This window comes from Rhinolophus ferrumequinum, chromosome 12 (genome assembly GCF_004115265.2).
Source record: "Rhinolophus ferrumequinum isolate MPI-CBG mRhiFer1 chromosome 12, mRhiFer1_v1.p, whole genome shotgun sequence".
NCBI lineage: Eukaryota > Metazoa > Chordata > Mammalia > Chiroptera > Rhinolophidae > Rhinolophus > Rhinolophus ferrumequinum.
Genome location: NC_046295.1, coordinates 51,661,932 through 51,675,947, shown reverse-complemented (window position 1 = coordinate 51,675,947; position 14,016 = coordinate 51,661,932). Strand labels below are relative to the sequence as shown.

At 37.8% G+C, this 14,016-nt stretch overlaps 1 protein-coding gene across 1 annotated transcript in view; it reads right to left on the bottom strand.

Annotated features, from left to right (window-relative positions):
• LOC117031537 (phospholipid-transporting ATPase FetA-like) overlaps positions 1 to 13,801 on the bottom strand; it is an 82,752-nt gene extending 68,951 nt beyond the window's left edge. The window contains exon 1 of the mRNA XM_033122028.1: positions 13,702 to 13,801. Within this exon, the coding sequence (XP_032977919.1) occupies positions 13,702 to 13,801 (100 nt within the window). The remainder of the gene's footprint in view (positions 1 to 13,701) is intronic.
• Positions 13,802 to 14,016: the final 215 nt, after the last annotated feature.

Sequence of the window (14,016 nt, the reverse complement as noted above, 5' to 3'; positions counted from 1 at the left end):
ATTGGCCAGTCTGTTTCTCTGTCATATGGTGCACACACACACACACACACACACTTTTTAGAAGCAGTAATAATGACATACAGACTTAGATATCTCTTACTGAGTTCACCTACCTTCATTTTGTCTCTCCTCACTTTTGCTTTCAAATACAGACATGGCAGAGTAGTACTAACTGTAATTCAATGGAATTCCTGTAAAGGAAATAAAAAGATTCAGAATAAGAATTTCTCATGCTGATACTATTTCACTTAAATATATTCTTAATACATTTAATCTCTGAAATTGAAAATTATCTTTAAGATACATATGCTAAATGTTAGAATTCATTTCCTATGTCTTCATCATAAAGTCATAGTTTTAAAGCTTGGGAAATAGATTCTACTTCCTGGCAACCAAGTCTGCACTGATGTCTATAATCTGTCAGAAAATTATCTGAAATTTGGAAACAGGCAAAAGACATTGCTGGGTGATGTTTTAGTGCAGTTCTGGGTTTACACCTTTGATTAGTTTTCTACTGGTTGGACTATTCTGTAATTCTGTTACAGGGCAGAGGTTAACTTGTAGATATTTATCCAGTAGAGATTCAAATATTTTATGTCTGGTGGAAAAGATAACTCCAAAGGTTATGACTTACGCACTTTAGGACTTTAATAGTTTTGTGTATAATTCAGAAATTTTATCTTTACATTTCTTTATTAAATTGCATATAAATACTTAGCTCCTAAATTTTTACTTGGTTTTAACATCTTACTTCCTCATTAATGAGTTTAATAAAATCTTTGACATCTGTTCATTTTAAAAGTTATACTTTATCAAACCCCATGAGTTTGCTACACAGAAAAACCCTTCTTTCTTCCCTTCTTTCTCTCTATCCTTATCCCAGTTCAGAAAAGGCCAATAAAGTATATTTATTTTAGTTAATCGATTTCTTTCAGGTCTCCTAAGTCACTAAGTGTGCATAAGCCAAGACTAGTAAATGTTATAGGCATTTTCATCTTAACTATCCAAAACAAGATTAGATGGGAGAAAAATTCACAGTCTTGAGGGAAGTGTAAAGTCTAAGTAAAAGGGTGTTCCCAGCCAAGGGATGTTAACTGCCATGTTCACAAAAATAACCTGGACAACTGTGATCACTCTGGAATGAAAATGCAGCTTCCAGTTCTGCCCTCAGTGAGTCCCAAGTGATCTCATTAGGGATACAGTTGCATCAAATAACTTTAGGAGCCAGGGAATTAATAGCAGTTCGCTGTGAAACAGTAGGAAATGAAATGCCTGGTACTGTGACAAATTGGTGAGTGCACGCGCCTCCTATAAAAGTATCCAAATACAAAAAGGAAATTAAATATTGTGCAGGCAAAACAAAATTCATTTGTGCTCACTGGCTGTAAGTTTTGTACCCCAACCTAAGGTTTCTGTTTTTTCTGTCAATAGAACCTGTGCTTTCCTACCCAGTGTTAGCAATTCTAATATCACCACTCTCTGGGCACCTAGTCCTACTCTGAGTTTCCTACACCCCCACAGTAGGCTTGGGGTTCCTACTGCTGCCGAGAAAGGAGAGCCAAGGCTGGGATGTCCTGAAGTTCTGGATTCTCTCCAGCCCCTGCAGGGCCATTAGGCTGCTTTGAGAGGGTAGTCTGGCCAAATCCATGCAAGCAGCACAGCTTGGGATGAGAAGTGGTTATAGGCACTTAGCCAGCCAGGGTCCCAGGGAATGACAGTTTAGCTGGAACGAGATGCACACCCAATCTGGTGGCACTCTGCACACACATCACAGCACACAGCAGTCAACTGGAAAGCACACTGAAGCTGCTAAACTCAGGACGAATGGAATAACGTGAGGGAGGGGAGGAAGAAAAGGGATGTGGGAGGAAAAAGGAAGAGATGCAGCAAAAAAAAAAAAAAAAAAAAAAAAAGGATGAGGAGCCAGAGAACTGGGTTTTATTTCAAAGACTGCTACTAATTAATGGCAATGTAATTTGGGGAAAGTTATTATTAACTACTTCATGTCTCAAATTTCTTCTAAAATGAGAATGATTTCTTTCTTAAGAAAACAGGAAATAAATTAGGCAGGTATAGTATAGCAAAAGACCCACTAAAGAATAAATTTGTCAAGAGAGAGGCTTAGGGGTAATTATATATTATAAACTAAGTACAGCATTAGTTTTCATTATGGGGCTGAGAAGAAGAGCTGTGAGAAGATTAAATTAAATAAGGTACAAAAATGTCTACCGCTGTGCTTGATACAAAACAGTCAATAAATGGCGATGTTTTAAAATTTTAATATACCATCCACCAGATTGGTAAAAACTTAAAGTCTAATAATATTGTGTTAGAAAGAAAAGTGGAACCACTGGAACATTTACATGCTGTTGGTAGTATTAAAAATTTGACAACCACTTTGGAAAACAATTTGGCCTTTCTAGTTAAGTTGATGGAGCATCTACCCTATAAGCCAGCAAGTACATTTTTAGGTATACGAGTATATCCTAAGGAAACTCTCATAATGTGTTATACACAGGATGTGTGCAGTGGCACTGATCATGACAGCAAAATTGGAAACCAACCAAATGGCTACCAATGGTGAGTACAGAAAGAACTTGTGGTATGATTATGCAGTGTAAAGCTATAATGAGTCAACTACAGTTAAATACATTAACATTGTTAAATCTCAGGAATATAATATTTAGGGAAAAAACAAATTGCAAAAGAATACATACAGTATTATTCCATTTACATAATGGAATGGAATTATGTTAAAGATCATGCAAGACAATATCGTTAAGGATACATACATTCAAGATAAACCTATCAAGAGAAGGGAATCCAAAATACAAAATTTAGGATAGAGGTTAGGGAGAGGGAGAGGGAGAGGGGAAGGATGGGATGGAGAAAAGCATTGTTCCTCTTCATAATTTACACGTTATAAACTTTGTATCTATTTAATATATAATAACAAAAGAACTGAAAATTAAAATGAATATACCGGCTGTAGTAAATACTCTTCCTGTCTCACTCAGAAAAGGAATAGTCTAATTTGGTTCACTACATTTTAAAATATGTTTTATTTTGAGATAATTTAAAATTTTCAGAAGATTTGCAAAAATAGCTTAGGGAATTTCCAAACACCCTTCATCCACCTTACTTTTATGCTAACATCTTACATAACCATAGAAAAATTAACAAACTAAGAAATTAACCTTGGTATAATACCATTAACTGAAGTACATAAATTGTTTATGTATTTATTTCGTTTTAGGATCCCACATTGCATTAGTTGTATGTTTCCTCCAACCTGTGACTATTTCTTATTCTTTCCTTGTTTTTCGTGATCTTGACATTTCTGAAGGGCCCTGGCCAGTTATTTCGTAGAATGTGCCTTAAATTGAGTTGTCTGATGGGCCCTTCTCAGTGCATCACATCAGGGGACCGATACATGCTGTCATACGTAGATCACTTGGCTAAGATGGTATTGCCAGAACTCTCCATTGTAAACTTACCATTTTTCCCGATGTAATTACTAAATATTTGGGGGAAGGGTCATCACATTTTAAAAATAAGGTTGAAAAACAGTAGAGTGATAAAAGAGGCACCAAAAAGAGAAGTCAAATAATAGCACCAGCCTCTATACAACATGGTTGTAGGAACTAAGCTCTTTCATTTACAAATCAGAATGTAAAGGTAGAACTAACAGGTCCCACCTTGAGCTGATAATCTCCAAACTGCCTCAACCTTGGACTGAACCAAATAACACAGAAATGAAGACGATTTTAATGAAAATTGGGGTTGGGGATGGAGTATTGATCTACTGATGTATTAATCTATAGTCTCACAATTGGCATCACGTTGCAAACCAACTTCAAGTCCCCCAAGCTACAGCTGTGATTCTGTGTTGCCACTATTTTGCATCCCCCCCCAAACACACACAGATACACAAAACAACTGATAAATTTACTAAGTACAAAGTTTTAGAGGAAGTCTAAGTTTATATTTAGCTCGTCTGAAAACTACAGAAACTATAACAAACACAAAGTCTAGCAATGACATATTTGTGGTACCAGCATAGTCCAATGCCTTAGTACTAGAATATCAGTTCTCAATGAACAAATCTGTCTTCAGAGACTGGAGTTCTTCACCAACAAAGGAACAAACTCCTGGTTGACTTGAATGCTTTTGAGGATCTCACACAGAAGCAGATGTATACACACCATCCCCTGACTAAACAGAACTACATTTTCCCAAAACTGTTGTGTAAAATCATGAAAGCTTCCAGTCTACTTCATTAAGGTTTCTCAGAGTTAGCTATTATACCCAATGCACAAATCCCCAGAATTACTCCAGAAATCAAGGTTCCTCCACCCCAATTCCCACCACATGAATCTCAGCAAATCTAACAAAAGTTATTTTTTTTAGTGCAACAGAAGCATGTGTGTGTGTGTGTGTGTGTGTGTGTGTGTGTGTGTATGCAAGTTACAGTTCCAGCCTTATCCCCTCCTTATTTCAACCATAACTTCTTTCTGACAGGAAAATAAAGATCTGGTAAACATAGGAACTTCAAAACTCCAGGAGGGGTGAAAATGTTGAAACACCTCCTAATCTATGACGACATTTAGATGATGAGATCTCCTGCAGCTTCCTACTTCTGATTCCTGGCTTTTGGGAACTTTGCCAATTCCTTTGTTGTGGATTTCTTCCTTCTGTGTCCTCTACATAGGGAAAAAGAAGTGTGTCTCAAAACCCTCATTTACAACCTGCTTCTTCCAAAGGTGATTCACAGACCCATAATAAACTTTAGATTAATTTAGATTTGGTTTCCAGTGGTTTAAAGCAAACAGTTGAAGATGAATATAAAATAAACTTCAAACATAAAATGGAGTAGAAAGGAACCTGCAAAACGCTAGTTTTTTAGCTACTGCTTCTATTTTCAAACTCACAGTCTACTTCAGGAAGTATCTGCTCAGTCTATAAGGCAAACCCCTTTTCTGCCTAGAACTTTAAATTGGGTCTGAACAAATTTTGGAATCCACAATCTCCTTCCGGAGCTTGTAATTTTGCAGTTTCACAAAGTAAGTTCCTTATTAGGTGATATAATTCTGATGCTTTGGGGGATGGTTTAGTTTTCATTTCTTTTAGTTTATAAAAATGAGTCAATGTGTACTAAGCTAGTTTTAACTGTTTTGTACACATAGGTAGTTAACAAATGACTGTTGAATGGAAACTTAGAAATCAAGTGTTATGTTCTCTTTTTTAAATTTATTGAGGTGACATTGGTTAGTAAAATTATATAGATTTCAAGTGTACAATTCTATAATACATCATCTATATAGTATCACATTGTGGGTTCACCACCCAGAGTTAGTTCTTCCATCACCATATATTTGACCCCATTTACCCTCATCTATCACAACCCCTCCTCCCTTACCCTCTGGTAACCACTAAACTGTTGTCTATGTCTATGAGTGTTTGTTTGTTTGTTGCTTTCAGTTTTATATCCCACATATGAGTGATATCATATGGTTCTTGACTTTTTCTGTTTGACTTATTTCGCTTAGTGTGATAATCTCAAGATCCATCCATGTTGTCGCAAATGGCAGTATTTCATTTTTTCTTATGGCTGAGTAATATTCCACTGTATATATGTACCACATCTTCTTTATCTAATTATGTATCAAAGGACACTTTGGTTGTTTCCATGACTTGGACACCATGAATAATGCTGCACTAAACATAGGAGTATATATACCATGTTTCCCCCAAAATAGGACCTAGCCGGACCATCAGCTCCAATGCGTCTTTTGGAGCAAAAATTAATATAAGACCCGGTATTATATTATACCCGGCATTATATATCATATCATATCATATATCATATCATATTATACCTAGTCTTATATCATATTAAAATAAGACCAGGTCTTATATTAATTTTTGCTCCAAAAGACGCATTAGAGCTGATGGTCCGGCTAGGTCTTATTTTTGGGGAAACACAGTATCTTTATGGTTGTTTTCAGATTTTTGGGGTAGATACCCAGAAGAGGGATGGCAGGGTCATATGGTAATTTTATTCTTAATTTTTTGAGGAACCTCCATATTGTTTTCCACAGTGGCTGTACCAGTTTATTAATATTCCCATCAGCAGTGTATAAAGGTTCCTTTCTCTCCACAACCTCTCCAACACATGTTATTACTTATCTTGTTGATAATAGCCATTGACAGGGGTGAGGTGGTATCTCATTGTGGTTTTGATTTGCATTTCCCTAACAGCTAGTGAAGTTGAGCATTTTTTCACATATCTGTTGGTTGTCTGTATGTCTTCTTGGGAGAAGTGTCTGTTCAGGTCCTCTGCCCATTTTTTAATTGGATATTTTTGTTGTTGAATTGTATGAGTTCCTTATATATTTTGGATATTAGTCCCGTATCAGAGGTGTTGTTTGCAAATATCTTACCCCATTCAGTTGGCTGCCTCTTTGTTTTGTTGATGGTTTCTTTTGCTGTGCAGAAGGTTTTTAGTTTGATATAGTCCCATTCATTTGTTTTAGCTTTTACTTCCTTTGCCTTTGAGGTCAAATTCATAAAATCCTTTCTGAACCCAAGATCTATAAGTTTAGTATCTATGCTTTCTTCTATGCAATTTATTGTTTCAGATCTTATATTTAGGTCTTTGATTCATTTTGAGTTAATTTTAGTATATGGTGACAGGCAGCAGTGTAGAATAAATGCAGAAAAAGCATTTGACAAGATACAACATCCATTTATGATTAAAAAACTTAATAAAATGGGTATAGAAGGGAAGTACCTCAACATAATAAAGGCCATATATGACAAACCCTCAGGTAATATTATACTTAATAGTGAAAAATTGAAAGCTTTTCCTCCATGATCAGGAACAAGACAGGGATGCCCCCTCTCACCACTGTTATTCAATATAGTGTCAGAAGCCCTAACCAGAGAAATCAGGCAAGAGAAAGAAATAAAAGGCACCCAAATTGGGAATGAAGAAGTCAAACTGTCACTTTTTGCAGATGACACGATTCTTTATATAGAAAACCCTTATAATGACGAGCGGGCAAAAGAAGGAGGAGGAGCACACTAGAGAGGGGCTAGTTGATTATTTATTTAGCAATATCTAAATCAATTTATTTAGCAATCTTCACTCAATCCAGTTAGCAGTATACAGTAGTAAAAGTCAAAGGAATTAAGGCAATCAAAGAATACAATCACAAGATTGTGCAATAACAAGAAGTAAAATGCAGTTAAGATTAAACTATGCACACATTAATAACGCTGATATGCCAAAGAAGCTCACCGAACCGTGGGAAATAACTCTGGGAAGGTCAGGAACCAGCCAAACCTCATAGGACGTCTAGCCTCCAGCACTGGAAGCCATGGCTGGGAGCTCACCAGGTCTGCGGTTGGGAACTGGAGTGTCTCCCAATGAGGTTTTCAAGTTTCCAAGAATGCCGGAATGATGATGAATTACCAAAGAATCTCTCTCTCCTACTGCAAAAATCTCATCTCACTCAACTGAGGTTGGTCATATTTATATATATATATATATATTATTATAATATATATATTATTATAATATTATTATAACAATATTATTATTATAATATTATTATAATATTATAATATATAATATATAATTATTATAATAACATTATAGTAATATTATTATACAATTATATATTATATATACATTACTTTATGTATTCATATTATTATATATATTATATTTTATATATATATATATACCTTTCCCAAAAATGTACCTTAGAGCCAGGCTCCTTGTTCCTGCCTCCCCCTATGGGAATAGCCAGTTCTGGAAGGGTCCGGCAGTCAATAATAAAAAAATATTACTTATCCGGCTGAAGGGCTAATTCATATGGACAAGCAATATCTACTGTTCCTGCTTGGGACCATCAGCCCAAGGTCTTCCAAAACCTGGCAACGTGCCTGTCATGTCGTCCTGATATAACTTAGCTTTCTTCACATCTGCTAATGTGAGTGAAACAGACATAACAAAGAGGGAATTTTCTCAATCCCTGATTAGAATTCTTTTAACCCTAAGCTAACCATCACCTCACAGCACAGACAGAACAACAGCTTCATCTCACGTCTCTCCTGCTCGGGAGAATGAGACCAAAGGGGGAATTGACTCAACCCCTGATCACAGTACAGATAGAAAAGGCAGAAAAGTGACCTCATCTCATTTCTCCCCTGCTCGGGAGAATGTGACCAAAGGGGGAATTTACTCAACCCCTAATCACAGCACAGAAATCACCTCACATACAGGAACAGATAAAAGCTAATAGACAAAAGCTCACACCAACCAATGAAGGCAAACTTTCTTCAACATCTTCCCTACAACTCTAAAGACTCTACCAAAAAACTATTAGAAACAATAAACAAATACAGTAAAGTTGCAGGATACAAAAATCAACATACAAAAATTTATTGTGTTCTTATATACTAACAATAAAATTTCAGAAAAATGAAAAAAAAATTTATTTTGCAGTTGCCACAAAGAGAATAAAATACCTAGAAATAAAATTAACAAAGAATGTGAAGGACCTACACTGAAAACTATAAGACATTATTAAAAGAAATTGAGGAAGACACAAAGAAATGGAAAGATATCTTGTGTTCATGGATTAGAAGCATCAACATTGTTAAAATGGCCATATTACCCAAAGCAATATACAGATTTAATACAATCCTCATCAAAATCCCAATGGCATTTTATAAAAAGAAACAGAACAAAAAAATGATCAGATATTTATGGAATCACAAAAGACCTTGACTAGCCAAAGCAGTCTTGAGAAAAATGAACAAGAACAGAGATATCATACTCCCTAATTTCAATTTATACTACAAAGAGAAAATAATCAAAACAACATGGAATTGGCAGAAAAACAGACACACAGACCAATGAAACAAAACTGAGAGCCCTGAAATAAACCCACATATATATGGGCAGATAATTTTCTACAAAGAAGCCAAAAATACAATGGAGAAGAAGTCTCTTCAATAAATGATGCTGGGAAAATTGGAAAGCCACCTGCAAAAGAATGTTATGTTCTTTTTTAAGTAAACGTTATTTGTTTTAAAACTGGGGCAACGGTGAGATAATAGAAACACTGATGGGGAGTTTCAAAACTTCTGTTCTCAGCTGGATTCCTAAATTATTTGTACTAATAAAGATGAAGTGGAACTTGAAGGAAACATAATCAGGTGGAAGGAGCTAGGGATTACAGAAGTTCATGTTGAGAACCCTACAGGAAGGATTCTATGGTTCTAACTTTATAATAAAACTCTATGGTTCTAATTTCCTTTTTCCCTTCCTTAAATACCCCTCCATCTTAACACACAAACCATAATGTGCATATTGCTTGCCATGTCTGCATGCGCTGGATTGCAACCTTTTTTTTTCTTTTTCCTGAATAAATTCTTTTTGGTGATGAAATACCTAGTGGATATTATTTTCAGTTGACAGTATCTATAGAAAATGACTCCTTCAGTGTTATAGCTTTTCTCATCTATAATAAATGGCAGTACCTATCACTTCCCTCTCTCATTCTAAAAAATATAATGTAAAGCAGAGGTTTTCAAACGGTGTTATGTAGAGCAGGGAGGTTTCTCAGGAACCTGAAATACTGAGATTAGGATTAGAGGTAGAGGGGAGCAAGGAAGAGGAAGCGGAGGGTACTTCCTCTCTCTCAACTTGAATCATGCTGCTTTTATCTGGGACTTTCCTATATTTTAAATAGAAAAAGTAGATTTTTCTGCTATAAACAAAGTTGGAAAATGGTCTGGATGCTTTTGGATTAAGTGCTTATTTAAGTTAAAACATACATTTGTAGATGGAACTCAACCTCCAGCAAGGTCAAACACAGTTCAAAGTTCTTAAATAGTCTCTCTCAATGTACCTAACCCTGGCATTTATGTGGTCTTGGCACAAATTCCCAACAAAAGATGGAACTATTGGGACCATCTGAAGACATTTCACCTCCTCACCTCAGTTTTTTCTATTCCCATGGTCATCCACAGTTCGTTAAGATATTTAATCTCCTCCTTTGTTTTCATGACAATTCATTTTTCTGGTTTTTCTCCCACTACTGTCAAAATTAGGCTGGCCTAAATTTAAACCCTGGAGCCAACATTTATCAAATGTGTGACCTTGAACTAATGAGATAATCACTCTGAACTTCAGATTCTTTATTTCTCACCTGAAGATAATCACTTCACCTTGATTGCAAGGATTACATAAAATAAAGTATATCAAGCATTTTCTATAGAGCCTTGTACATAATGGTGTTCTTCCCCCAAAGCACTGTTCTCATCCCTGTTTTCTATGTATGCTTTCTGTCATGCAGGGTGTCATGCGGGGCCTCTGATCCCGCTCCCCACACAAGAACGCAGATATGGTGAGGCCAAAAAGGAACACCCAAAGAGCCATAGACAGGGTAGTCATGCCACTATAGTCTCGCTGGCAGCTGGGCTGGAGACACAGGAAACAGGATCCACACAATCTGCAACCTGCCGTCCGCTTTTCTGCCAACCAACCAACCCCACTTGTTAGCTGCAATCTGCCCTGCTAACTGCAGTCCACCGTGCTAACTGCAATCCGCTCTTGCTAGCTCAGCCACCATCTTGCCAGCCCCCTATTTGATGCTAGCGTAGCCACGGCAGTTATATTAGTGGCCAATGGCTCACTGTTTACAACTGATGGCCAACTAGCCACAGCTGATGGCCATCCAATCACAGTTGATGGCCATTTACTACCTGAGTGAGCACCTTTCCACGTGAGGCCGAGAGCCTGGAAACTGCTCTCCTGGCTCTGTCCCCACACTCTCCCTGAGTTATGGCATCATATCCTCTCACTGTAGCTCTAGCCACAGCTCCTAAAACTATCTGTAGTCCCAAACTCATACTGTTGGACATTTCTTCTTAGGTTCTCAATGGCATCTCAAGACAAACATGTTCCAAAATGACATTTCTCACCTTCCCTGATTTTAAGCATATCTGCTCCTCTGCCTTACTATTCTGTAACTTGTTCATGAAATCTAAGATTCACCTTCAGCTCCTCCTGATAACCCGATAGCTCCTATATATTCCACCTGAGGGTCTCTTAAAGCCATTACCTCTTTTCTAATCCCACTAATATCATCTCAGATTCTTTATACTTTCCTCCTGGATTCAATATCCTGTTATTTGCTTCCAACTTTTATAAACTATCTACTGCTGCCCTACAGCAGAATACTTATCATGGTTTTTTACCAGCTCAACAACTTTCAATGGTTTCCCACGGGTTACTGAGTGAAGTTTAGCTATTATCACCTACACATTCAAGATGCTCTAATTTGAACTCGAACTATTCTTTCGTCGTTCTCTTTCACTATTTATGGTTATTCAAATTGGCCTATGTACAAGTCCCATATATGGCCCACGCTTTCCTGCATCTATACCACTGCTCACACTGTTCCTTCTAAGGGTAATGTCCTGCTCTGTGTCTTTCAAAATCCTTCAAAGGCCGTCTTACAAAGGCCAGCTCAAACCTGTGAACTTCTCAATGAAGTTTTTCTGCTCCCCTCATCCAGAAATAATCTTTGCCCCTCCCAATTCCCATACCACTTAGTTGGTATTATTCTCCTAAAATTAATAATTTTTTCTTCCTTGTGTTGTAATTATTTTTTCAATTAATTTTTCCTCTAAAAGATGGCTAAGCATGACCATGTCTAATCAATTTCTGGGTCCTCCAAAGCCCTCGCATAAGGTCTGGCTTCTAAGTAGGGGATTGGTGAAAAATATGAACTTGAAAAAAGAATAAAGACCAGCAGTAGGTAAGTTTATTAAGAATATCAACCCAAGGAAAACCTCTCTGAAAAATACCAGATGTCACAAGATGTCTCTTGCTGAGAACTTCATCAAGACAATTGTTATAAAGAATACAAACACTTTATCTGCTGATGTTTAAAATCAGCTCTGGGATCTGTACATCTCTGTTAAAATCAATCCAAAGATACACTCCCCTTAGCTGCCTGACTTCATTAGATACAAATGTGGCAACGATAAAGTAGGGAGCATCTGTGACTAACATAATCCAAAATCCTCAACTGTGAGGGATATTCTGGGCCCCACATGTCACTTCTCTGCTGGTGGCCTACGCTCCACTACTCTACTTCATGGCAGAAGGCAGAACATTTCTAATATTACCAGGTCAACAAACTGTGGGAGGTTAAGTTACTCTAGTATGAGGCTCCCTGTCCCCATATGTCCCCAGGAAACTCTAGGTTTGAACTAAACTGGGAACATCCCTGGATCACAGTGCCAACTGGACTTGTGTAGTGGTTTTCTCACATCATATGGAGTTTTACTGGGTCGAAAGGAGTCACAGAGGGACCAGGATGAATTCAATTAGACAAAGCCCAAGTGAAAAGAATCACTTTCAGAATTGGCATTTACTCCCATTAGGAATGTCTGGGCTGGGAGCCATCCTAGATCTTGGATGGCCTCTCAGGGTCACTCTCGTTCTGGAAATTACAGCCTTTCACAATTGGAAAGGCACTGCGAGGTATCCAGTTCATCCTCCCAGCCAGAGCAGTCATTCCCTGTGTTTAGCAATCCTGACCGCCTTGCTTAAATACTTCCAGTGAAGAAGAAATCACGGTCTCTCAAGATGCCCTCTACATTTTCAGACAGCTCAATTTATAAATTCCCTTTATTTATTAAATTTCTCCTCACTGCTATAAGCCCTGAAGGCAAGCAAGAGCCAACAGTAGGAACCATCGAAGTTCCTTTCTTATCTCTTTGCAGCTGGTGAGCTATTAGCGGGCCTTTGAGTGTGCTACTTTTATATAGTACCCTCCAGCCATTATCACCTTCCTTTATGGAATAATACGGTCACTGCACTATGTGCTGTGCCCCAGGGTCCTGAGCCCTAAAATCTGGCTGATCCACCCACCTACTATATGAGCAGCAGCCAATAAAATAAATTATGAGCACTTTACTTGTTTGTCATCATAGATCTAGGGCATCTTAGCTCTGCTGCTTGCCTGAAGTCTTAAATGCACTCCACTCCGATCTTATCCAACCTCAAACCTTTTTAGGGATTTTAGTTCTGCTATTTATCTCTCAGAGACTTCCAATAATCTTATTGACATTTATGCTACATATTTTAATTCCGGTCTCACAAATCCAAATCATGTGCTAGCCCAATGCTAACAGTTCTGCTCATTGCAGTTCTGACAATAGACGGAGCAGGTGGGCACAATTATTCATTCTTACCTCCTCAGAAACTCCAATTAACAGAGAATCCTGCACTCCCTGAATTTCAGTAAATACTAATGGACTTCTTCTGAGTCATGTTTAGTGGACAGTTTTATGGCTGCTTTCAAGAAGCTGTTTGGTGCTTGATAGAGAAGATACAGACCCGAAAAGAGCATATATAGTGGAATCTGAAAAACAGATTTTAAACATACCCACTGTAGGGATGGAGTCCCAGAGAGCAGTTTCTAGGCTCTCCACCTCATGTAGAAAGGTGCTGGCTCGGGTCATCAGCTGTAACCAGTTGGTCATCAGCTGTAACCAGTTAGTCATTAACCACTAATACAACTGCCGTGGCTATGCTAGGAAGAGCAGATTGCAGCTAGCAAGTGCGGTTAGCAAGCGTGGATGGCGGATTGCGGATCGTGTTGATCCTACTTCCTGTGTCTCGCCTGGCTGACAGCGAGACAAGGGTGCAGGAAAACCCCTTGTTGGGGTACTGGCAGATGTTGGCTTTTGTATCTCGACCAGCCGCCATCGAGAATATAGTGGTATGACTCCCTTATCTATGGCTCAGTTGTTGTTCCTTTTTGGCCTCACCATATCCTGCGTTCTTGTGCGGGGAGCGGGACCAGAGACCCTGCATGACACCCACCCATGCCCTTGAATGGCAGTTAACAAAAATCAACATTAACGTTTAACCGTCTATGGAAATATTTCCTGAAGTAATCTGCTTAAGAGATGGCTTATAAA